This window comes from Carassius carassius, chromosome 13, assembly GCF_963082965.1.
Source record: "Carassius carassius chromosome 13, fCarCar2.1, whole genome shotgun sequence".
NCBI classification, from domain to species: domain Eukaryota; kingdom Metazoa; phylum Chordata; class Actinopteri; order Cypriniformes; family Cyprinidae; genus Carassius; species Carassius carassius.
Window position 1 is genome coordinate 14,205,634 of NC_081767.1, and position 27,104 is coordinate 14,232,737.

General features: G+C 35.3%; 1 protein-coding gene across 1 annotated transcript in view; it reads right to left on the reverse strand.

The window, feature by feature from the left end:
* The window catches only part of tcf25 (transcription factor 25 (basic helix-loop-helix)), a 241,747-nt gene that overhangs the window by 114,080 nt on the left and 100,563 nt on the right, over nucleotides 1-27,104 (reverse strand). Inside the window, exon 12 of the mRNA XM_059564786.1 lies at nucleotides 57-216. Coding sequence (XP_059420769.1) covers nucleotides 57-216 — 160 coding nt within the window. The remainder of the gene's footprint in view (nucleotides 1-56; nucleotides 217-27,104) is intronic.

Sequence of the window (27,104 nt, forward strand, 5' to 3'; positions counted from 1 at the left end):
TACTCCAGTGGGTTAAAGAAAAGTGGAGAAACAAGTTGAAATAATCTGAAACTCACCACCAGGAAACATGATGAGAGAATTTTGCAGTAGTACATTGGATTTCTGCTTCAGCTGATGGTACTCCACAGGTGAAATGTCTTCCCGTTGGCTCAGATGATAGTAGGAAAGAGCCACAGAAAAGGAAAAGTTTGGCAGCTGGGACAGATTTCGATGGACCTGAATCAACAGAAGTACAGATTATGTTAAATGTGCAAAGTACCAGTGTGAAGTGTGTATTATTTAGAAGCTCAGCACAGCTATTTACATAACAGATTGCTTGTTGTGTTTTTAAAAGTTTGACAATGCAATCTTCACCACAAAAACATTTAATATTTATTGGTCATCTGCTGAGTATCTATTATAGAAGATTATTTGCGTTGTGAAAAGATGCAGAGAAGATTCATCAGTAACTGGTCAAAGACTAAAACCTACAAACAATACCTACAGTGGATATAAGAATCTACACAAATCTTGTTAAAGCTGCATCTTTTTTTATATTATATTATATAAAACTAACAATTTGATTTTTTTTTTAATGAACAATTCCTGTATAAAATGGAACAGCAACCTTTATATCAAACATTTTGAAATTGTCCACAGCTGAGTAACACAGGAGGCAGGTTCTGGGCAGAGCACATGAAGTGAATGCAGGGCTTGACATTAAGCTTTGACATGAGCTTGTCCGAGTAAAAAAAGTTACTTGTCCGGGGAATTTTTTAATTTATTTTTTATTGCACAAATGTAATTTATTCTGAAACAGTGTCATCAGTGCTGTATCAGGTATTACTTTAATCAGCATATTTTTTATATTTGCCTTAAATTTATAGCAGTTACACTTTTTAACTTTATGAAGGACAATACTTTCCTAAACTGATTAAATGCACGTCTCCATTTACAATTTTCAGAGTAAAAAAAAGTTACTTGTATGGGGAATTTTTTTAAATTTATTTTTATATTTTTTATTGCACAAATGTAATTTATTCTGAAACAGTCTCATCAGTGCTTTATCAGGTATTACTTTAATCAGCATATTTTTGATATTTGCTTTAAATTTATTGCTGTTACACTTTTTAACTTTATGAAGGACAATATTTTCCTAACCTGATATAATGCACGTCTCCATTTACAATTAATTATTACATGTAAGCAATACATTAAGTTAGAAGAATAATAAGTCACTATATGGTTGTTACTATTCAAATGAAATCAGTATCAACAAACTCCATCTGTCCAAATGTATAAATAATGTTATTAATTAATGATTTACTTTGACATACAAATATGAAATGTTGGAAAAATATAATGATACTTTTAAATATGATATAAAACCACCAGTAGGTGGTCTTAATGAGTGAATCACTGTCTTAATGAGTGAATCACTGATTCAACTGATTGGTTCAAACGGCTGATTCATTCAATAAATGAAGCAAGTAACCATTTTTATAAATGGCTCACTGAATCACTGACTCATTCAAAAATGAATCATTTAGTGTGTGTTGCTTGGAGATGCGCGACTGTTCTGCTGTGGCTTTGTTTAGAACTATTTTTGTTTGAAATGGAGCAAAAACGATCCATAATGTGTTTAAAATGCAAGTCAGTTAATATTACTTGTTGTATAAAATCAATATCCCATTTGCAATCGAGCTGAAAGTCCGGAAAACATTGCTTCTGGTCATGTGTTGTTATATATTACTGTATTTTCCGGACTATTCCGGACTGAAGAGTCACACTTTTTTTCATAGTTTGGCTGGTCCTGCGACTTATAGTCAGGTGCGACTTATTTATCAAAATTAATTTGACATGAACCGAGAGAAATGAACCAAGAGAAAACCTTACCGTTTACAGCCGCGAGAGGGCGCTCTATGATGCTCAGTGCTCCTGTGGCCTACACTGAAGACATAGAGCGCCCTCTCGCGGCTGTAGACAGTAATGTTTTCTCTTGGTTCTTGGTTCTAAATAAATGCGACTTACAGTCCAGTGTGACTTATATATGTTTTTTTCCTCATCATGACGTATTTTTGGACTGATGCAACTTATACTCAGGTGCAACTTATAGTCCGAAAAATACGGTATATAATATTTATATTTTTTCTACCACAGTATGTTTGTTCATGTTTGTTTCTCTGTGTGTGCTGTTCTTATAGAGTTGATTTCTCCGTGAGTCAGACCGGCTGCACGAGCCTCAACTGACACGAACCTGATCCGCTATTAATCACTGTGTAGCAGAAATGACTCTAACCAGACAAATTAAAGAGTCGATCAGGGCTGTGGCTGAAACACGAGCTGAATTCCTCAGTAAGGCAACAGGAAGTCATAAAACATTCTGTGCCACAAGTCCCAAGCAAGATAACCAACCAACCAACGCTTTCACAGAACAGCTTTCAACATTAACACCACTAGAACAATTATTGACAATTTCAATTCGGAGAAACGATTTGTCAAATTTGTTGTTCGTAATTGATAAGCAACTTCGGACATCACATGTAAACCCATGAGAGTTATACACCAGATCCCTTGACTTCCCCCAAACTTGTAAATAGTTAACAACGTAGCCTAAATTAGGCCCAGACTCTGTTCCTATGAATATAATGTAAGTTTTTTAACTCATAGTAACACATTTAAATCGACATTTAACATCGTTAAAATGTATTACTATGGGTTAAAAAACATATTATGTTTTAACACGCCCTTCACTTTACAACAAATCCTTTAAATTTAACGAATTTATCAGAACAGAACAAGAATTAAAAATATATAATTCAAATGGATAAAGAGAATTGCAGTATATAATTACATTGGCTTAGCTATAAACAAAAAAAAAAAATGAATAATTTAAAGCGAAACATAAGGTTGGACTCTCTCATTCGGGACAAATCCAAACGTGTCCATGTTCGTGATGTTGCCCATTTTTAGCTTAACTATTATTCATTAGGTAAAATAGGCTTTGTATTTCACGCGTTTCAGTATCGACGAAAAAAAAATCATACAGTAAGTAGACAGCCTAAAGGCCCTTTTTACCGCCGCGGGTACTGCGGTTATCAAACAAGCGCATCACAGCACATTTTCGCAAATAGACGTCAGTTTTGCCTCACTGATGTTTTACATTTGACGGCTTCAGTCACGTTAGATTTGATACATTAAAAAAGGTGTGCAGTATTATTTATATTATATGAATTATTTAAGTAAGCAAGCTTTATTTCTATAGCAATTTTCACAGACAAAAGAGTCACAAAGTGCTTCACAAAATTAATTAAAATATACACTTAACAGATATACTCATGCACATAACATACAAATATACACAAATACACAAAAACATACAAAACAATATTGCTAATTAAATGCTTGTCTAAAAAGATGCGTCTTAAGGCATTTTTTAAACGCTTCCACTGAATCCATAGCTCTCAAGGCTAATGGAAGGGAGTTCCAGAGCCTTGGAGCCACCACACAAAAGGCTCGGTCACCTCTTGTTTTAAAACGTGTTCTAGGAACAGTTAAAAGGTCTTGACCAGAAGACCTCAAAGAGCGACCTGAAGTGTATACATGCAGTATATCCTGGATATAAGAGGGAGCTTGATCATGCAAGGCTCTGTAAGTAATGGTTAAAATTTCAAACTGTACTCTAAAACTGATTGGAAGCCAATGTAGAGCCTTAAGTATAGGTGTAATATGTGTTCTTCTGTTGGTCTTATTCAAAAGTCTTGCAGCTGCATTCTGTACCACTTGCAGCTTGTCCATAGAGTATTTGTTTAAACAAGAGTACAGTACATTGCAAAAGTCAAGACGAAAAGAAATAAAAGCGTAAATAAGCATCTCCATCTCTTTTTTAGAAACCACAGATCTAATCTTAGCGATGTTCCTGAGGTGGAAAAAACAGGAACGAACCACAGATTTTACATGACTGCTAAAACACATAGATTTATCAAAAATGACACCCAAATTTCGCACAACATTACAGTCCGAAGATGATAGAGAGCCCCAATTGTCTGCCTAATCCTAGGAATAATGTTATCCGGTGCAAAAATCAGCACCTCAGTTTTGTCTGGATTTAGTTGCAGAAAATTAACTGCCATCCAATTTTTAATGGAGGCTAAGCAATTGTGCAACAAGGACAGTTTGTCCAACCTATCAGGGCTAAAAGATAAATATAATTGAATATCATCAGCATAACAATGGTATATTTCTCCAAAACTACCAATAATCTTCCCAAGAGGTAGCATATACAGGCTAAACAGCAGAGGGCCAAGCACAGAACCCTGGGGCACACCACAAGACAAAGGAGCAGAGTCTGACATATGTGTTCCTACGGACACAGAGAAACTCCTGTCTGAAAGATAGGAGGAAAACCAATCCAGAAATGATCCAGTAATGCCCACAGTTGTTTTCAGTCTATCAATCATAGTGCAGTGATCCACGGTATCAAAAACCTGAGCATTTACCCCCATCAGCAGCCATCAAAATATAATTTGAAACCCTAAGGAGGGCAGTCTCAGTTGAATTATTTTTACGGAAACCAGACTGAAACTTATCAAAGATATTATGGGAATCCAAAACATTATTTAGCTGCTTCACAACAACCTTTTCTAAAATTTTTGAAAAAAGGGGCAACTTTTAGGCCTGTAGTTTTTAAATGAAGCTGCATCAAGATTTAAATGAAGAACTGCATCAAGTTCTTTTTCAGGATAGGTTGAACAACAGCATGCTTAAAGCAGCTAGGAACCTGGCCCGACTGAAGAGACAGGTTTAAAATTGAAACCAAACATGGGCCAAGATGATTTATGGATTTTAAAAGTAAAGTAGTAGGTAAAATATCAACAGGGCTTTGAGATGGTCTCATCGAGCCCACTAATTCAATGATGTCATTCAGGGTAATAGGGCAGAAAGAGTCCAATATTGGATGTCTATGATCTTTAACTATGTGATGGTTAGCTGATGGAACCAAGCCTGCCCTGACAGCTCTAACCTTGTCCACAAAATGAAACAAAAAGCGATTGCAGTCAACATTTGCAAACACAGGGACAATACATGCAGCAGGAGAAACAATGTTGTTAATAGTTTCAAAGAGAGCTTTTGGATTCTTTTTACAGGCAGAAATCAGATTAGTAAAATAAGAGGCTCTAGCCTCTTTAATCATTTTGTGTAAGTCCCTATAGAGCTCTTTAAGATACAATCGGTGAACTTGTAGCTGAGTCACTTTCCATAAGCGCTCAGTTCTCCGACATACACGCCTTAAGCTACGAATGGCATCATTCATCCACGGTGATGTATTAACAGATGAAATTTCTCTAGTTTTAAAACGTGCCACTTTGTCCAACAACACAGTACAGTGATCATTAAAAGCCTGTGCACAAGCGTCTACATCTCTCGAAATAAGAACCAGGCTTGAATCGAATGCAGCTGAAAATTTCTCAACAGTACGCTGGTTAATCAAACGTGAACAGGACTCTCTTTTAGCAGGGAGAGGATCCTCATCACACACAAGATCAAAAAAGATGCAATTGTGATCACTTATAAGAACATCTTCGATACAGACATTATTAATATTTACACCATAAGAAAAGACCAGATCAAGCGTATGTCCCTTGTTGTGCGTAGGGCCAGCTACATGCTGAGTGAAGTTAAAAGATTCAGTAATATTTACAAATTCAGAAGCAATTGTACAAGTATCATTATCCACATGGATATTAAAATCGCCAACAATAATCACTCTATCCAGCTTAATAATAGATGATAGGAAGTCAGAAAAATCAATGAGAAAAGAGGCCGCTGGCCCAGGTGGCCGGTACACTAAAATACAATAAAATGAGTTTGAGCGACCCACCTTAATCATCTGTAATTCAAAAGAAGAGTAGGTGTCAGCGCTCACTGACTGGCAGATAAAACGACTTTTAAAAACCACAGCAAGACCTCCACCCCGACCTGTGAGTCTTGGCGTGCTGATAAAATTACAGTCCATAGGACAGAGTTCATTTAAGTAATAGTATTCCATATTCTGTTGCCAAGTCTCCGTAAGCAACATGAAATCCATGCTTTTGGAGGTAAATAAATCGCTGAGCAGAAGAGACTTATTTGCAATTGAATGGGCATTTATCAGACCCATCCTGAGCGGTGCAGGAACACCTGAAGCAGAGAAAGAGGTTCGTGGTAGCGACCTCATAGTACCAAACACACACCACGACCAGAGGTAGAGTTTCTCTGGTACACCGGAACCAAAGCCATGGGGACATCAGGGAAGACAGAATAAAGACATGAAGGTCTGTGTTATATTATTCAAAATAAATTGTGGTTTACTTTGCATCTGAGCATTAAAAGTGGTAGTCTATTTTAGGGGGGTAGGCTACATGGATTAATATGTAATGTCAATATTTCCATATATTATGCCTATATTTTAATTTATATTTAAAAATTCCTTTAATAAAACAACATGCATTTTTGTTATTCGTTAACTCGTTACTCGTTAATTCGTTACGGGCTGTTGGCATGAATTGTACTCGTGATGGAGGCTCCAGTCCGAATCACACCGCTCCGCTCATCCTTTGCTCGGCGGCGTGTCTCTGTCAGACTCGCGGGGGAGGGTTGAGCCACTCTGAACTACGGGAGAACTGAGTGGTGCGTCGGTGGATGTTAAAAAGAAAACCGATTTTCAACATTGAAGTGAAGTGAAGTGACATTTGGCCAAGTATGGTGACCCATACCCAGAATTTGTGCTCTGCATTTAACCCATCCGAAGTGACACACACACAGAGCAGTGAACACACACACATACTGTGAACACACACCCGGAGCAGTGGGCAGCCATTTATGCTGCGGCGCCCGGGGAGCAGTTGGGGGTTCGGTGCCTTGCTCAAGGGCACCTAAGTCGTGGTATTGAGGGAGGTGAGAGAACTGTACATGCACTCCCCCCACCCACAATTCCTGCCGGCCCGAGACTCGAACCCACAACCCTTCGATTGTGGCCTTTGTTTCATTCAAACAAACCGATGTAAATTACAAATTCGAGTTAATTGATAAAATCGATTTATCACCCAGCCCTACTTGCTTTCATATTATTTAATGAAAAAAAAAAAAAAATGCAGCTGCATTTAAATGCAGGTGTGTAAAATATGTGCAAGATTTGCACTGCACGTGTGATGGTAGATGTGCAGCTTTTATTCTTATTTTATCTTCATTACAAATCTTGTTTGGTTTCATTTTGGATAATTGCATGTAAAAAATAATTTACGTTGTAATGCAAAATGTGAATTAATATTCATATGCAAGTATTTGTGCAAAAATTATGAATGTGCATTAATGACAGGGCGCATTAATATTCAACAATCTGTGAATGTTGCATTTCTCTGTTGGAGAGAGTCAGCACTGTGAATTTCATCTTGCAGCAGACAAGAAAACATTTGTTTATTAATAAATAATTAAAATGTCTCATTTTTCACAATTATTAGGCTACTTCTGCATGTACTTTGTGGCAAACTTAATGCATGTGCTTGAGCGCGGAATATATTTAGGTTTGATTATGTAATTTTAATATAAACCTCTGATTAGTTGAATATAACAAATGAACGACTGAACTAGAAAAATCTTATGTGGGGACAGACCATTTTTTAGTCTATAACCAAAAAAACAGTCCTATATAAACCGGTTCAGCAACTTTGAAAGCCTCATACACTGTCCATATGAAAGAGCAAGAGACTCACACCTTTATCTCGACCCCACAAGTCATACATAACTACCCCCAAAAACCCAACCCCCTCCAGCTGAACAGAATTCGGTCTGTGTTTTGGCTCAGAGGAACAGTGTGTTACTGGGCTGAAACATGCCTGCACTCAGCAGCACTACTCTTTGTATTCATTATATTCTCGCAGCCCATATTATTGTTTTCACAAGACCATAATGATAATAACAAATCATCAATTAATAATTAATCATTATTTTATGAAAATCATTGTTATTTGTGATCGTGGATGTTTACATTTAGCAAGCAGGAAAACATTAATTCTACCTGAAGGAAGACGTATTTTATTGAGCTAATTCTGTTAAAGAGAGAGAGAGAGAGAGAGATAGAGAGAGAGAGAGAGAACCAGTCTAGGGCTATTAACCCTCTGGAGTCTAAGGGTATTTTTGGGGCCTGGAGAAGTTTTGTCATGCCCTGACATTTGTGCTTTTTTCAGTTTCTTATAAATATCTAAATGGGTAAAGTCTAATCTCACTGTAATCAGCACAAACTGGGCTATAACAATATGTGAAATGCATGCATGTACATGATTGTATTTTTGAGAAAAAAAATATTATGCGTGGTTAGTGAAAAACTAAAAATGTTAAATCACTTGAATAAGGCCATAAAACATAAAGAACAATGGTTCCCGGGATTTTTGGAGCTTGTAGCCTAGAATTTTTCTTTCTAAATGATGTGAAAATCATCTTGTTTACTCGCTCACAGAAACAATATATTGATTTAAATTTTCTAAGACACTTTTTGTTGGTAAAAGTCATATGCGAGTAGGCGTCAACTATAATATCATTGTGATTTACACCTGAGAAGACAAAGGCCTGCATAATGAGCTGCATAATGAGCCTCTCAGTCATCTGTGCCACTGAGAGGGAAGAGTTACAAGAAAGAATGTGAGAACAAAATAAATCTATATAATTTTATGTTTGTAGTTTATTTAGAATATATTTAATTATCCCACAACATACTTTAATATCCACTTGGGGGAGCAGTTAAACAGTTTATCAGGAACAATCAAAGCTGACTTTCAAACAAATTTTTTTGCATCATTACTCCAGTCACACAATCCTTCAGAAATCCTTTTAACAATCTTATTTTCTACAAAAAAACATTTATTGTTGTTATTATCATTATTATTATTATTATTAATGTTGAAAAGAGCTGAGAATATTTTTTAGGTTTTTTAGGGAGAATAAATTGAAAGAACAGCATTGTTTTTACATTTGTTACAGTTATTTATTTGTTACATTTATATTATTTACATCAAGCTTTTGATTGGTATTGTATATTGTTATTGAAACTTCATAATGTTTCACTTGATTATATATTTAGTCAGGAATAATAGTTTGGAAAAAGTCTTTGGAAAAAGTCTAACTAGTAAAATGTTTACACTATATGTGAAAACTAGTACAAGTACACTAAGTAGACATCGAAAACACCTCTTTTTCCGTCGCGGGTACCGCCGCCGCGGCGTTTGTAAAGTGCATTTGCAGCTATTGACCGCTGAGTGGCGCTTTAACCACAAGTTATCAAACAAGCACATCAAAGCACATTTTCGCAAATAAACGTCAGTTTTGCCTCGCTGATGTGTTACATTTGACTGCTTCAGTCACAGAAAATGAAAGAAAAACACTATAGTTTAAATATTTAATATTCACAGATGAAAGTTTGGTATTTATGAAGTTATGTGCATTTCTTAGAACGAATTCAAGCAGGATAAATATAAAGCCTGTGCCTGTGTCTGTGCTTATATTTTTTTAAGCTAAAAGGTATTAAACCATATTTTAAATTTGACATTTAAAAGGTGTGCAGTATTATTTATGTTATATTAATTATGCGTTATATTATTCAAAAGAAATTGTGGTTTACTTTGCATCGGAGCATTAAAAGTGGTAGCCTATTTTAGGGGGGTAGACTACATGGATTAATATGCAAAATGTCAATATTTTAATATATTATGCGTATATTTTAATTTATATTTTAAATATAAATATATTTTTTCCTTTAATAAAACATGCATTTTTGTTATTCGTTACCTGTCCTTTATTTTGACATAACTTATTGGGAAAAAGACATTTGTCTGTAAACTGATCAAGAAATTGTTGCATGTTTAAATGTGAAGCACTGTATAATTTCGTTCCCATTATTTAGGCCTAATTTGCCTAAAACAATAAATGAATAAAATTAATCCTGCACGATTAAATCTTTGAAACTCTAAAGAATTAATAAAACGTCCTTACGATTAAACTCAAGTTCTGTCATTATAATCAACAACATTCACACGATGTAAAAAAAAAAGCTTTAGTAATTGACAACTTAAGTGATTTTAAAGGGAACCTTCTTTACTTGCTTTTAAAGTAGGGTAATATCATATGGCCTAAAAAAAAAATCCCAGTTTTTTTTTTATTTTAGAAAAAGAAAATCTGATTCATGATTTAAACCGATTTTTAAATCAATATTCAAATGACGAAGAAATTTTACAAAACAAGTTTTAATATAGTTCTTTATCATTCATTTAGCAGTCAAATTTATAACTGCAACAAGATGATTTAAAAAAAACAGTACTGTTATTACCTTAATGCTGGAAAGACCTTTATTTATTTTTTATTTTTTTAATACTAGCCCATCATGCATCTAACCATCCACTCAGTTTTAAGAGCTGTTCAGATTAAAACTGCCAGCTCCGCAGTGAGTCAGTGTCATGGACGCAGGACCTGTTAATATATTTTCTAGTTTAAATTTCCATCTCGTTATGCCACTGGTTTAGATTTTTTTTTTTTTTTTAGAACTTATTTGTAAATAGAGCAGCGACTTTCTGTGTGTCTACACCGGACGTGAAAGTTGTCATCTGTACCCCACAGCGAAAAGTGTGTCTAAGCTTGATGACATCACACTATAGTGTCAAATCATCTGAACGCAGTGTCAGAACATTTTATCATAAACAGAACGAGCATCAGTTCACTGATGGGGATCGTGTCCAGTGTATCCATCACTGGGTTCTGCTGTTTTTTGTTGGATTGTTCCACTTGTGTCTGGTGTAGACCTGGCGTGCATTTTTTATTGTTTTATTTTACAGCTCTGCTTGTTTTAAAGTTTTTATTAAATATATGTATTGACTGCATGGTCATATTATCGAATTATTTACTGCCATGCGACCTACAAATGTAAAGCTTGGCGAGTCGATCAACGAGCATTGCTGCAGGTTGATTTTTGGCGGAAATGCTGTGCTTGAGTTCCCGCGGTCTTCATTTCGTCAGGTGAAACATCTCTCTCACTTGCAGCAGAGTCTGTGAGCAGCAACAACTTCCCCTCCGCGCGCGCTGATACCAGAAACACGCTCCGCCTTCACTCCATGGATAAAGTATTTCAGTATGTTTGAAATGTTATGTTCATAACATAGCATATAAAATAATAATAATAAAAAAATAAATAAATAACAGGAGAGTTTCAAAGTGGCTTAAGCTATGTGTCAGGTAAAGTGGGACACTTTTTGGTAAATTGTATTTTAAACAACCTAAATCAGTTAGAATGTATTAATATTGTATGTTTTGTTTAAATAGATTGTAATGAAGGCCACTATGGTGAAATTTTCCAAATTTATGTATTTATTAACAAACTGTTCATCTTTAAACACCATCTGACACCCTCTTCAGCAAACTGGAAGCAATCAGGTTGAGTGGGACACTTTGTTAGGGAAAGTGGGACACTATTTTATGGTTAAAATGAACATGAGAAATACAACCCCAATTCCAATGAAGTTGGGACGTTGTGTAAAATGTAAATAAAACCAGAATACATGCATTGAAAATGTGTGGTGCACTATGAAGCGCAAAATACAACATCGGAGACCTTCAATTAATTAATACTTGGAAGGATTTTTTAAAAATGCATTTCTGGAACTAATGCAAAAATTGTAACATTGTAAACTTCACTCTACATTCCATGAATGGAACTTTCATTAAGCCTACATCCTTTTACCACCTTTTAACAACTTCAGTGAAAACATCTAAGACAGATGAAGTCATCATCATCCATAAGTCCGTTGAGCTCTCCGCAGGACTCATGATACCACCGTTGGCAGTGGCAGCAAGCCACCCATTCCTCATTTGCCTTTGGGTCGCTTGCATCCCCATAGACCCCCTTGCAACCAGTAGATGGGTCACTTCCCTGAACTGTTTGCAACGTAGGTACTTCAATAAGGTCTGAGAACCTTACAATGGAAGCCCACTCAGCTGTTGAAGTGCTGGGTAGAGAGGGTGGCCCAGTTGTGAGGGTGGAGACATGGGGGGCTGGCCCAGTTGTGAGGGTGGAGGCATGGGGGGCTGGCCCAGTTGTGAGGGTGGAGGCATGGGGGGCTGGCCTAGTTGTGAGGGTGGAGGCATGGGGGGCTGGCCCAGTTGTGTGGGTGGAGGCATGGGGGGCTGGCCTAGTTGTGAGGGTGGAGACAAGGGGGGCTGGCCTCTTTGTGAGGGTGGAGGATTGCGCGGCTGGCCCCTTAGTTTTCTTCCTTTCCTACTTTGCTTTCTTTTCTTTTTCTGTATTGCCCTGTCACTCCTTTTTTCTCTCTTTCTCTGTCCCTCTCCTCTCTGTATGGGTGCCATCTTGTGTATATTGAAAAATAAAAATTTTATAAAAGTTTTATATTCAGACACATTATTATTACTTATAACTTTAAAATGTTATCTTCTTGTTCATGAAATGGCTGCACTTTGTTTGCTAGCATTAGCCCTAAAACTGTCCCACTCAACCTGAAATGCACTGTCTCACTCAACCTAACACTGTCAGGTTGAGTGGGACAGTGCTGTGAATATAATTTTCACAAATATTTTATACAGTTAGATGCTCATTGTTATTAATCTCTAATACACAGACAGTATAAATGTATGTAAAAGTTTTATTGTTACATCATAAGTGACAGAATTATCAACCTTATTATTCTGAAATAGATTTACACTTGCCAGGTGGCTTACCGTGAGGTCCCAGGAGTCAAGCAATTTGAAAAATAACAACCGGATCTGTGATGTCACACCAATCACAACCTTTATTTCATATCCAATAGACATTCAGCTACAACACAGTAACAATTGTTGTGATTGGCTTACAAAATTAACCCTTTACAGTACCCAAAAGCTTAAGTGTCCCACTTAACCTGATGTCCCACTCTACCTGAATTCACCCTATCACATGCCAAACTAATAACATTGTAAGCATTACATCTTTAATTGCTGCTTTCTGCTCTGAAAATTTTGTTTGTGATGAAAATAACAGTACATTTTTGTCAGTTATTTTATCTAAACCGATCGATTAACTTCTTCAAGATTTCAAAATCAGATAGCATGCTGATAATGTAGTAGCACTGTAAGATTACATTTGTTTGAACGCATTATTGCAAAAGCGATTGAGTGTGAATCTGTTTAAATCATGCTTTAACCCGAAAATAATCAGTAAAAGAAACAGACAAACTCTTTACATCCCGCTCTACTCTTGCAGTCACTGTAACCTTCTGATCAAGCTAAATATGTTTAACATGAATTCTTGCTGAATATGCAGTTATATGGCTGTTGGCATGAATTGTACTCATGATGGAGAGCTCTTGGAGCAGGTGAAAACCACAAAGCACATATTCAAGTGTTCGTGCAAAAATTATTAATGTGCATTAATGACAGGGAGGCGCCGTCTCATCACTTTAATTTTTTCATGATAATGAATGTATAATTTCTTAATTAACATAATATCGTGGTGTCTCACATACATTAAAAATATATCTACAGAAAGCTTGAAATGTTTTTTAAACGAAAACGAATTGTGTAATCTGTGAATGTTGCATTTCTCTCGTCAGAGAGAGCCAGCACTGTGAATATAACCAAAACAACAGTCCTATATAAACCAGTTCAGCAAGTGAAAGCCTCATAAGACACTGTCCATATGAAAGAGCAATTCACACCTTTATCTCGACCCCCACAAGCCATGAATAACTAGCCAAAACCCAACCCCCTCCAGCTGAACAGAATTCGGTCTGTGTTTTGGCTCTGAGGAACGGTGTGCTACTGGGCTGAAACATGCCTGCACTCAGCAGCACTACTCTTTGTATTCATAATTTTCTCGCACCCCATATTAATATTTTCACAAGACCATAATGATAATAACAAATCATCAATTAATAATTAATCATTATTTTACGAAAATCATTGTTATTTGTGATCGTGGGTGTTCGAGGAAGGCTTTAAGACCAAGCGGAATCCTCTGTTCCCGCCTCACAGCGCGCGGGACATTTTATGTTAAATTTAATTTTTTTTATGCATTTTATGAATAATGAAATGTTATGAAAAGTATGCATTTTATTTATTCACATGCTGTATGGTTGAAATAATATTTTAGTTCACAACTTTTTTAATTAATTAATTTAATTTTCAGATGCAATGAAAAAAAAATAAAATAAATCAAACCCTGGATAGCCTAGATTAGTCCCAGGCTCTGTTCTGAAGTAAAATAATTATAATTACTGTTAACCAAGAGTAACAAATTTTTACGGATTAATCGCCTATTTTCATTTGCTGAATGTTTTCTTTATTTTTTATTTTTTAAACACGCTAAAAAATAAATTAAGTTGTCAGAGGAATAAAATATATGAGTCGTGTATATGTTTTATTTTAACGGATTAATCACCTATTTTCGTTTGCTGAGTTTGTGAGACGAAAAAATAGGCTATAAGAAAATATTTTACAACAAATCCTTTAAATTTAACAAATTTTTTAGAACAAAACAATAATTAAAAATATATAATTCTAATGGATAAATATAATTGCAGTATATAATAATATAGGCTTAGTAATAAAAAAAAAATAATAATAATAATTTAAAGCTAAGCATAAGGTAAGGTTGGGCTTTCTCAATCGGGAGAAATCCAAAGTTTCCATATTCGTGATGTTGCCCATTTGAAGCTTAACTATTATTCATGAGGTAAATAGGCTGTGTGCGTTTCAGTATCGATGGAAAAAAATCATAATTAACAATATGTCAAAGTGCTCAAGCCAAATGTCTGGTGAATGACTGTTGTTTCCAGTGAATATGTGCGCGAGTCACAAGCGCGATCAAACAGCTGAAACAAATAATACTTAATTTTTGGTCACACATAAGGCATAATTCAAAAATGCAAAGTGTTGGTAGTTTGAAAAATCAAGAATAATAACAGAGTTAATACTAATTATTGCTAAATGCTGGACCGTTCCCATTTCGCTCTGCATATGGAACCTGAAGATTTTTTTAAACCAAGAATGAACCGAGATGAAAATGAAATTAAAACATTTAGCTTATATATATGTATATGTATATATATATATATATATATATATATATATATATATATATATATATATATATATATATATATATATGTATATGTATATATATATATATATATATATATATATATATATATATATATATATATAGGCCTTATATTTATTTACTGTTTAATAAAAATAGCATGCATATGATCCTTTGTGTAAAGGTCCTCTTTTAATTTTTGTTTAGTAGACTGTAGCCTAAGACTATCCTACATTTTAAAAATTAACAAATTGTAAAAAAAAATGTTTTTTTTTTAAATGTTACAATGTTATATCAATGTTATTGTTGTTTTACTTCCTTCTTTTATCTCATTTTACAATTACATTCATTTCGCAATCCGTCCCTTTGCGCCACCTGGCGGTAGTTTCGTGAATTATTTTAACATGCGACTGAATTACAGTGCCGCGGCAGCGGCACGCGTGGCGGTAAGGCCCAGATAGGCTGGCCACCTACTGTATATAAATAAATAAAAAGAGACTTACTCATGTTTATGATCTCTGCTTAATAAAGTGCTTCATTCTTTTTTTCTGAGGAAATCCATTTCTCAACCACATCACATCTCTTTGGGGTGAATTATGTCTTATTCCTCTCATCGGGAAGCAAAAAGTAAAATAAAAGAACTTGAAGAACAGTCTCGCTGCTTTTTCTTCTGTGTGGGCGTATTCAAGCCGCACGCTTCAGTTTGAATCTGAATAGCGCGTTCAGCGCGGGGGCGTGGTCACATTAGATATAATGAAGGGAGACGTGAAAATCGGACATCGCGTTGTTTTCATATGGATTACTTTATCACAGAATATCTGTTTTCGGCGGCACTTGTTTAGTTTAAAAGAAGACATGTCTAGCTTTCTATAGATATCTCTCTCATGTCTCTTCGTTGAGTATTCACGGAGTTACAGTTCATTTTAATTACGTGTTTGTAAATGAAGATCAGCACAGACAAAGGCTGCAGACAGCACACCTTGTTTGTTATCTTTATTTTATAAGTGCACAAAGTTTTGTTGTTATTATGTCTGTATCCAAAAAAAAGTAGACCCTTTACAGATTCGATTGATGTATTGCTCTTATCTGTACGATTAAAACTGAAAGTGTAATTTAAGTTCTTTTCAGGGTTATCAGGAGAAAATGACTCAAAACGCGTATCCGCGTTAATCGACTCCAGAGGGTTAAACTTGGAGCTCATTATATTGAAGTACAAATCCAAACACCAGAAACGTTATGCATTTTATGAATAATGAAATGTTATGAAAAGCATGCATTTTATTTATTCACATGCAGTATGGTTGTTGGTATTTAGCAGTCAAACCTATTTTTAAACTTGAATTTAAATACTATTAAACTAACTTTAAAATATCAAGGAGTTTATAAATTAAAAAGGATAAAATGTCACAGTGCATGTTAAATAGCCTAAATGAACTTGTGTTAATAATATAATTAGAACTAACAATATAATTCAATTTTTTTACATGAACAACTCCTGTATAAAATGGGACAGCAACCTTTATATCAAACATTTTTAAATCGTCCACAGCTGAGCAACGTGAGAGGGGGATCTGCGCCAGAGCGCGTGAAGTGAATGTGATGAACGAAGTCATTTTCAGATGCAATAAAAAAATAAAAATAAAAAAAGCCTTGATTAGGCCCATGCAGGCTCTGCTCTAAAGTATATAATACTTATAATTACTGTTAACCCAGAGTAACAAATTTTAACGGATTAATCGCCTTTTTTCATTTGCTGCATATTTTCTTTCTTTCTTTCTTTCTTTCTTTCAAACATGCTAAAAATAAATTAAGTTTGTGAGAGAAAAAAATATATATGAGTCGTGTATAGGTTTCATTTTAACGGATTAATCACCTATTTTCGTTTGCTGCATTTTTTTTTATATAATTCATGTATAAATTGCATTTTATTACATTTAGAAATAATAACGGCTGGGCTAATAATGTTATCATGTAAAAACAGGATATATTTAGTTCCCTTCACTTTACAACAAATCCTTTAAATTTAACAAATATATCAGAACAAAACAAGAAATAAAAATATAGAATTCTAATGGATAAATATAATTGCAGTATATAATAATATAGGCTTAGCTATAAACAAACAAAATAATAATAATAATTTAAAGCTAAGCATAAGGTAAGGTTGGGCTTTCTCATTCTCTCACTCGGGAGAAATCCGTTTCCATATTTGTGATGTTGCCCATTTGAAGCTTAAGTATTATTCATGAGGTAAAATAGGCTTTGTTGTTCACGCGTGTTTCAGTATCGATGGAAAAAAAAATCTTAATTAACAATATGTGGAGTAAGTGGACCACTGCTAACGCTGAATGTCTGGTGAACGACTGCTGTTTCCAGTGAATATGTGCACGAGACACCAGTGCAATCAAACAGCAGAAACAGAAAATACTCAATTTTTGGTCACACATAAGGCATAATTCAAAAATGCAAAGTGTTAGTAGTTTGAAAAAATCAAGAATAATAACAGAGTTAATAATAATTATTGCTAAATGCTGGACCGTTCCCATTTTGCTCTGCATATGGAACCTGAAATTTTTTTTTAACCAAGAATGAACCGAAATGAAAATGAAATGAAAACATTTAGCTTTTTATCCGTATATATATATATATATATATATATATATATATATATATATATATATATATATATACATACATACATACATACATACATACATACATACATGGGCCTTATATTTATTTACGAGTTTAATAACAATAGCATGCATATGATCCTTTGTGTAAAGGTCTTCTTTAAATTTTTGATGAGTAGACTGTAGCCTAAGACTATCTTACGTTTTAAAATTAACTCACTGTAAATGTTTGAATATTTTTTAAAGACGTTACAATGTTATATCATAATGTTATTGTTGTTTTACTTCTTCCTTTTATCTCATTTTACAATTACATTCATTTCACAATCTGTCCCTTTGCGCCACCTGGCGGTAGTTTCGCAAGTGATTATAACACGTGACTGAATTGCTGCGGCGGCGGTAAACGCTGCGGTAATGCCCAATTAGGCTGTCTACCTACTGTAATTAGCAATATGCCAAAGTGGCCTGCTGCTCACTCCTAATGGCACGGGGAACGTCTGCACTGTAATAATTCTTATTAACTCTGTTATTATTCTTAATTTTTCAAACAGCAAACACCTTGCATTTTCGAATTATGCCTTTACTGTATGAAGAATTATTTCTAAATTATTTCTAAATAATGGACCAATTACATATATATACACACATATATATACACATATGTATATATATATATACATATACATATATATACATATACATATATACATACATACATACATATATATATACATACATATATATATACATACATATACATATATACATACATATACATATACATACATATACATATATACATACATATATATACATACATATACATATACATATATACATATATATACACATATATATATATATATATATATATATATATATATATATATGCACACACACATATATACAAATATATCAGTTGCGTGGGTTGGATCCGAAATGAGCGGGTGCGTGCTGTCATCCGCGGTTACGAGTCATCCCAAAAATATTTTTAATTATATTCGGGTTGCGGTCGGTCGGGTCATTTGAAATAAAGATTCATATTAAACCTTTGTAATTTATATAGTACTAGACACAATTTTGAAATACATAGGCCTACACTTTATTGGCTGAATAACTGGTATGAATAGAGTGACCACCTGTCCCGCTATACATTGTACTATACAGCAATTTTACCCTTTGTCCAGCCTCACGCAAATTGAGCATCTGTCCCGCTTTTTCATTCGACCCTTTGCATTTTATGCAAAAGCAGTTTTTCTGTGGGACATGGTGGAGAATATGACGTGAGCGACATGGTGCATGTGATTACCACAGAAAAAAAGCACGTCATCAAGAAACATGCAAATCAGTGCAATTGTTTTCCAATAAACCAAACGACCCACAGGCTGACAAAGTTTCGGCAGCAGAAGTGACGAGGATTTATCATGCCGTACATCACACACAATTATATCGCTCTACCAACTGCAGTAACAAGATAGCCCCAGTAATTTTTCCAGATTCTGAAATAGCTAAGAAAAAAGCTGTAGAAACTTTGGGTGATATTTTGGGTCAGGTAGTGTCTTAATCTTTTAGTCGGTGGGTTTAAAAAGCAATATAGGCAATATATTACAGAAAGCTTGAAATGTCTACTTTTAAATGAAAATATTCAAACCAAAATAAATAGGCTACTCTCTGATTATGTAATCCATATGAAATGAGCATTTTTCTCTGGCGTTCATGGCGAGTCCGCATCGTCAACTTCATCTTAGCAGCGACACAGAAAACACCAGTTTATTACTAAACAATTAAATATCTCCTTTCTAATTTAGACACATTCATAATCATTACCAGGTCTTTGTGGCAAGCTTTATGTGTGCGGTCATAACACTTATTGTCATGTAGGCTATAGCCTATTTAAGTAATGAAATTATTATAAAGGGGCGACGCATTTACTACTTGTTAAAAATGTGGGTTAGGTACAATATTTTCTTTTTCTTTTTTTGTGGTCCGAGTTGCGGGAGGGTTAGTTGAAAACATTGGTCGGGTTGTTTATACATTGACCCGCGCATCACTGACATATTATATATATATATATACACATACACATACAGTACAGACCAAAAGTTTGGAAACATTACTATTTTTTATGTTTTTGAAAGAAGTTTCTTCACCTCATCAAGTCTGCATTTATTTGATCAAAAATACAGAAAAAACAGTAATATTGTGAAATATTATTAGAACTTAAAATAACAGTTTTCTATTTGAATATACTTTTAAAAAATAATTTATTCCTGTGATGCAAAGCTGAATTTTCAGCATCATTACTCCAGCCTTCAGTGTCACATGTAACATCCAGTCTATCACATGATCAATTAGAAATCACTCTAATATTCTGATTTATTATGAGTGTTGGAAACAGTTTTGCTGTCTAATATATTTGATGAATAAAAGGTTAAAAAGAACTGCATTCAAAATAAAAAAAAAATTCTAATAATATATATTCTAATAATGCATTTTCTTTACTATCACTTTTTATCAATTCACATCCTTGCTGAATAAAATTATTGATTTTATTAAAAAAAAAAATTAATGACCAGTAGTGTATATTGTTATTACAAAATATTTATATTTTAAAAACATAGCTTCTTTTTTTTTTTTTACTTTATTCATCAAAGTATCCTAAAAAGGGATCACAAGTTCTGAAAAAATATTAAGCAGCAGAACTGTTTCCAACTTTGACAATGAATCATCATATTAGAATGATTTCTAAAGGATCATGTGATAATGATCCTAAAAATTCAGCTTTGCATCACAGAAATAAATGATAATTTAAAGTATAATACATTTAAAAACAATTACTTTAAATTGTAATAATATATCACAATATTATATTTTTTTCTGTATTTTTGATCAAATAAATGCAGGCTTAATGAGCAGAAGAAACTTCTTTCAAAAACCTTAAAAATAGTAATGTTTCCAAACTTTTGGTCTGTACTGTATGTATATATATATATATATATATATATATATATATATATATATATATATATATATATATATATATATATATATATATATATATATACATACACACACAGTGGGTACAGAAAGTTTTCAGACCCCCTTAAATTTTTCACTCTGTTATATTGCAGCCATTTACTAAAATCATTTAAGTTCATTTTTTTTTCTTCAATGTACACACAGCATCCCATATTGACAGAAAAACACAGAATTGCTGACATTTTTGCAGATTTATTAAAAAAGAAAAACTGAAATATCACATGGTCCTAAGTATTCAGACCCTTTGCCGTGACACTCAAATATTTAACTCAGGTGCTGTCCATTTCTTCTGATCATCCTTGAGATGGCTCTACACCTTCATTTGGGTCCAGCTGTGCTTGATTATACTGATTGGACTTGATTTGGAAAACCACACACCTGTCTATATATGACCTTACAGCTCACAGTGCATGTCAGAGTAAATGAGAATCATGAGGTCAAAGGAACTGCCTGAAGAGCTCAGAGACAGAATTGTGGTAAGGCACAGATCTGGCCAAGCTTACAAAAAAAATTCTGCTGCACTTTAGGTTCCTAAGAGCACAGTGGCCTCCATAATCCTTAAATGGAAGACATTTGGGACGACCAGAACCCTTCATAGAGCTGGCCGTCCGGCCAAACTGAGCTATCGGGGGAGAAGAGCCTTGGTGAGAGAGGTAAAGAAGAACCCAAAGATCACTGTAGCTGAGCTCCAGAGATGCAGTCGGGAGATGGGAGAAAGTTGTAGAAAGTCAACCATCACTGCAGCCCTCCACCAGTCGGGGCTTTATGGCAGAGCGCCCCGACGGAAGCCTCTCCTCAATGCAAGACACATGAAAGCCCGCATGGAGTTTGCTAAAAAACACCTGAAGGACTCTGGTCTGATGAGACCAAGATAGAACTTTTGGCCTTAATTCTAAGCGATATGTGTGGAGAAAACCAGGCATTGCTCATCACCTGTCCAATACAGTCCCAACAGTGAAGCATTGTGGTGGGGGTGTGGGGGTGTTTTTCAGCTGCAGGGACAGGACGACTGGTTGCAATCGAGGGAAAGATGAATGCGGCCAAGTACAGGGGTATCCTGGACGAAAACCTTCCCCAGAGTGCTCAGGACCTCAGACTGGGCTGAAGGTTCACCTTCCAACAAGACAATGACCCTAAGCACACAGCTAAAATAATGAAGGAGTGGCTTCACAACAACTCCGTGACTTTTCTTGAATGGCCCAGCCAGAGGCCTGACTTAAACCCAATTGAGCATCTCTGGATAAACCTGAAAATGGCTGTCCACCAACGTTTGCCATCCAACCTGAAAGACCTGGAGAGGATCTGCAAGGAGGAATGACAGAGGATCCCCAAATCCAGGTGTGAAAAACGTGTTGCATCTTTCCCAAAAAGACTTATGGCCGTATTAAATCAAAAGGGTGCTTTTACTAAATACTGAGCAAAGGGTCTGAATACTTAGGACCATGTGATATTTAAGTTTTTCTTCTAGGTCTTTCTTAATTTTTTCTCTTTTTTTTTTGTGATCAACATTTTTATTGTTTTCCAAATGAAGGGGGAAGGGGGGTTACAGACATATCCAAAATCATATGCGACTATATGGAAAAAAATTTATAAATAAAACGATCAGAATGGTAAAACAGTAAATAAAATCACAGAAACATGTTTGGCAGGTGTTTCACAACTATGATTGCCTAGCTGTTGACCCTGGTCCAAGAGATTGTCTTAGATGAAAAAGAGTTCCAAGCTTGTACAGTCACTGGTCGCTCCTTAAGTCGCGCAGTTGTATGTTCAAGGTTGACAATGTTGACAAGACTATGGATCCAGAACGATTTCATACACATATCCGAAAAAAGAAAAAAGAACCAGTTTTTCAAAATTCTTTTCTTTGCAGAAGTAAACCCGGAAAATACCATTTTGAGCTGAATTTGTTTTGGATTTATATCCGAATTATCATTAAGGAAACAGAATCCAGGATTGGGAACATAAAAAAATGTCAATTATATCTGCTAAAACTGAATTTACATACAACCAGAATTTGGAGACAACTGGACAATCCCAAAACATGTGTAAAAACGTTCCAGGTGAAGCAGTGTTACATATATGACAGTTGTGAGTAGGTTGTAATTTCATCTGGATTCTCTTGTAGGCCTATATAGGCCTATTTATGATTTTGAAGTGAATTAGTTGGTGAGCTAGGTTCTTAGAAGACATGCTTAGATTGCACCATATTCTTTCCCAATCTAGGTTTATATTTAAACTCCCCAACTCCCTGTTCCATATTCATTCAATTGGTAAAGCCTTAGCGCTATGCTGAATCAGCGTACTATATATTAGAGAGACAGAAGGTCTACCCAGTAATGGTGCAATCCACTTTAACATGGGATGTGCGTGAAGAGGAGAATCCCATGGAACTCCATATGTTTTTAAGGCTGATCTTAGTTGAAAGTAAACAAAATAAGAGGACACAGGAAGGGAAAAACGTGTTCTTAAATCTTGAATGGAGCAAAGACCTTGAGTATCACATATATCACCTAAAGTATTCACCCCAAGGGATGACCAAGATGGTTGATTAAATGGTTTGTTGCCACATAATAAATTCTGGTTGTGCCATAGTGGCGTGTTCTGACAGACTTTAGGTGGACTGCCCATCCACCGTTCTGCTTTCTTCCACACTTTAATAGAGTTAGCAATGATTGGCCCAAAATTGTTTTTTATTGTTTTGTTTGCTACACTGGAGAATAGTATGTCTTGCATCTTGTGTGGAAAAATCTTAGCAGATTCAATCAATCGCCATGCAGTGGTAGACTGTGGGTCCATCCATGTGCTGAGTAATCTGATCTGAATTTACCAGTAATAAAGCTCAATATTTGGTACTGCCAGACCACCCAGCAGTTTGGGTCGTTGCAGTGTATTCAGACGAACCCTGGGCCATCTACGATCCCAAATAAAACTGGAAATCATGGAGCGAATGTCTTTAAAGTAATTTGAAGGGGGGCAGAGTGGTAACATAGAAAAGGAAATATGTTCATTTTGACTGTATTAATTCTACCTTGAAGAGATGTTTTTAAATTCCTCTATCTATGAATGTTTATTTTGCTTAGCGTAGTGTTGAAGTTGTCTCTATTAATTTTATGTATGTTTTTATAGATCTTAATGCCCAAATATGTAAGAGAGCTTTTGGACTGAATATAGATGGGAACAGGAACATGTGTGTGTACATTATTTAAAGGCACAAGTGCAGATTTCATCCAATTAATTTTGTAGCCTGACAGGCTGCTAAAATGATCAAATTCCTTAATAATTGGGTGAATGGAGGTGTCAAAGTTATCTGAGAACAAAATTATATCATCTGCATACAGAGATATAATATGATTATGATGACCAATTTCCATAGTGGAAGCCGTAGATTGCCTAATGAATTGCGCTAGAGGTTCCAGAGACAGACAAAACAAAAGTGGCAAGAGTGGACACCCCTGTCTTGTACCACGCTGCAGGGTAAAAGGAGAGGAGATTGTGTCACCTGTTAGAATACTTGCTAAAGTTCAGTGGTATGGCGCCTTTATCATTGCTATAAAATTATGCCTGAAACCAAAACGCTGCAAGACTGCCCAAATATATTTCCACTCTATCCTATCGTAGACTTTCTCTGCATCGAGTGAAAAGACGGCACAAGGATTTGGGTGTGTCTCTGCAGCCTCTATAATGTGTAGCAGCCTTCTCATGTTATCAGATGCATAGTATCTCTTGATAAATCCTGTTTGATCCTCACTGACTAGAGATTGAATAACTTTTTCCAGGCTTAGAGCGAGTACTTTGGCATATATCTTAAAGGGATAATTCACCCAAAAATGAAAATTATGTCATTAATGACTCACCCTCATGTCGTTCCAAACCCGTAAGACCTCCGTGCATCTTCGGAACACAGTTTAAAATATTTACGATTTAGTCCGAGAGCTTTCTGTCCCTCCATTGAAAATGTATGTACGGTATACTGTCCATGGTTAGAAAGGTAAGAAAAACATCTTCAAAGTAGTCCATGTGACATCAGAGGGTCAGTTAGAATTTTTTGAAGCATCGAAAATACATTTTGGTCCAAAAATAGCAAACTATGACTTTATTCAGCATTGTCTTCTCTTCCGTGTCTGTTGTGAGCGAGTTCAAAACACTGCAGTTTAGTGATATCCGGTTTGCGAACGAGTCACTCGATGTAACCGGATCTTCTTCTAACTGACCCTCTGACGTCACATGGACTACTTTGATGATGTTTTTATTACCTTTCTGGACATGGACAGTATACCGTACACACACTTTCAATGGAGGGACAGAAGATGAACAGAGGTCTTACGGGTTTGGAATGACATGAGGGTGACTCAATAATGACATAATTTTCATTTTTCGGTGAACTAACTCTTTAAGATCGCTTGTAAGTAAAGATGTTGGTCTAAAACTAGAGCACTCAAAAGGATCTTTTCCCTTTTTCAAGAGTAAGGTGATGAGTGTTGTTTTTTGGTCTCTATGGAAAGTCCCACTTTTAATTGCAAAATTAAATGAATCCAGCATGAGTGTGCCCACCATGTCCCATAATTCTAAATTAGGCTCTAGAGGGAGGCCATCCAACCCAGGCGATTTGCCTTTATTGAGACATTTTGCAGCTCTATGTAAATTATTCAGCTCTAATGCAGCTTCCAAATCATCTTGCTCAGTTTGCTTGAAGCAGGGAAGCTCTAGCTTGTCAAGAAAATGTTAACTGGTAGCATCATCATCAGAGATTTCTGTTTTGTATAAATTTCATAATATATTAAGAATGTATTATTAATGGCCTGTGGATTAGTGGTAATTTTGCCCTCGGGTGTATTTATTGCTGGAATGTGAGCATTTGTTTCACATTCCTTAAGCATAAGAGCCAGTAGGTGACTAGGCCTCTCTGCTTCAAAATAGTACCTTTGTCTGGTTCCATGCCAAATAAATTCCGCCTTTGATACGACCAGTGTATTGTATTCATCTTTAAAAGAGGCCAGTAGTTTAGACTGGTCATCTGAAAAGCTCTAATGATTCTATTTTGTTTTCAAGATTTGTGATCTGGAACGCTTTTCTTTTTGTTTTAGTTTTTGTTTAAAGTTGAGGAGAATGAAATACAGAAACCACGAATAAAACACTTTGTGGCCTCCCATAGAACTTGTGGATTAGAGCAATGATTTGTGTATCAAAAAAATCCTTTAGTTGCACTTTTAGTGAACTAAGAAATCCAGAGTTAGTAAAGATGTATTAAAATGCCACCTGGGGGCCTTTGTCTTAATGTTGGGCAGATTGATGTTGCATAAAAGTGCAGAGTGATCAGATAATAGAATTGGTAAGATATTAATGGACGTATGTCCTGCAATAAGGGTTGGGCTAAGAACGATACAGTATAATCTATCCGGGAAAATGTTTTATGTCTATTGGAGAAAAATGTGTAAAATCTAGCAGTAGAATTCTGTATACGCCAGATATCCACAAGATTAAAATCTTTGAGAAGCGACTTCAATAAGGTAGATGAAGGATTGCCTATTGCATCTGATTTAGATTTATCAAGAGACGGATTAAGTACTGCATTGAAGTCACCTCCCACCACTTAATGACTTAAGAAAAGTCATTTTGTTCTAACAATATGTTTCTAATTTAAGAAAAAAAATCTTTGTCAGGCTCATTTGGGCAGTATATGGATGTGAAAGCTAATTTATGATTAAATATACAAACACGGGCAAAAGCATGTCTTCCATTCTCATCATTTCCAGTAATATTTGTATAGCATGATATTTTTCGGTAAATAATGCATACTCCCTTGGTCTTATTTAGGGTGCATGATGATGCAATTAACCTGTAATGTTTATTTTGAAATCGTGCCACATTGCATTGTTTTAGGTGTGTTTCTTGTATCAGGGCGATGTCTACCTTTTTACGATATATATACTCAAGAACACAGGTGCGTTTGATAGCGGAGTTAAGGCCATTCACATTGAGTGATAATATATTCAGTGACTGCATCGACATATACAGCTAAGATCGGTCTTAATATATGAACGTGCTAGTATAAGATATAACAGAAGCATGTAAACATCCTGCAAATTACAGTACAGATGTCCCAAAGCTGTTGTTCTATCAAAGAGTAGGAATATGTCTGTAAAGAGGGGGTGGGAAAACCTATATACAAAAACAAACACAGACCGCACAGGCAAAAATCCGTAGGTCTATAAGAACATAAACATTGCCTGATACGTGACCAATCCACCCCAACACATGGCAATAGAATCAGATAAACCCACACAATCTTAACACATAAAATGAATACATTCGTCACCTCTTACTGGGTAAAGAAGGCTAATTTT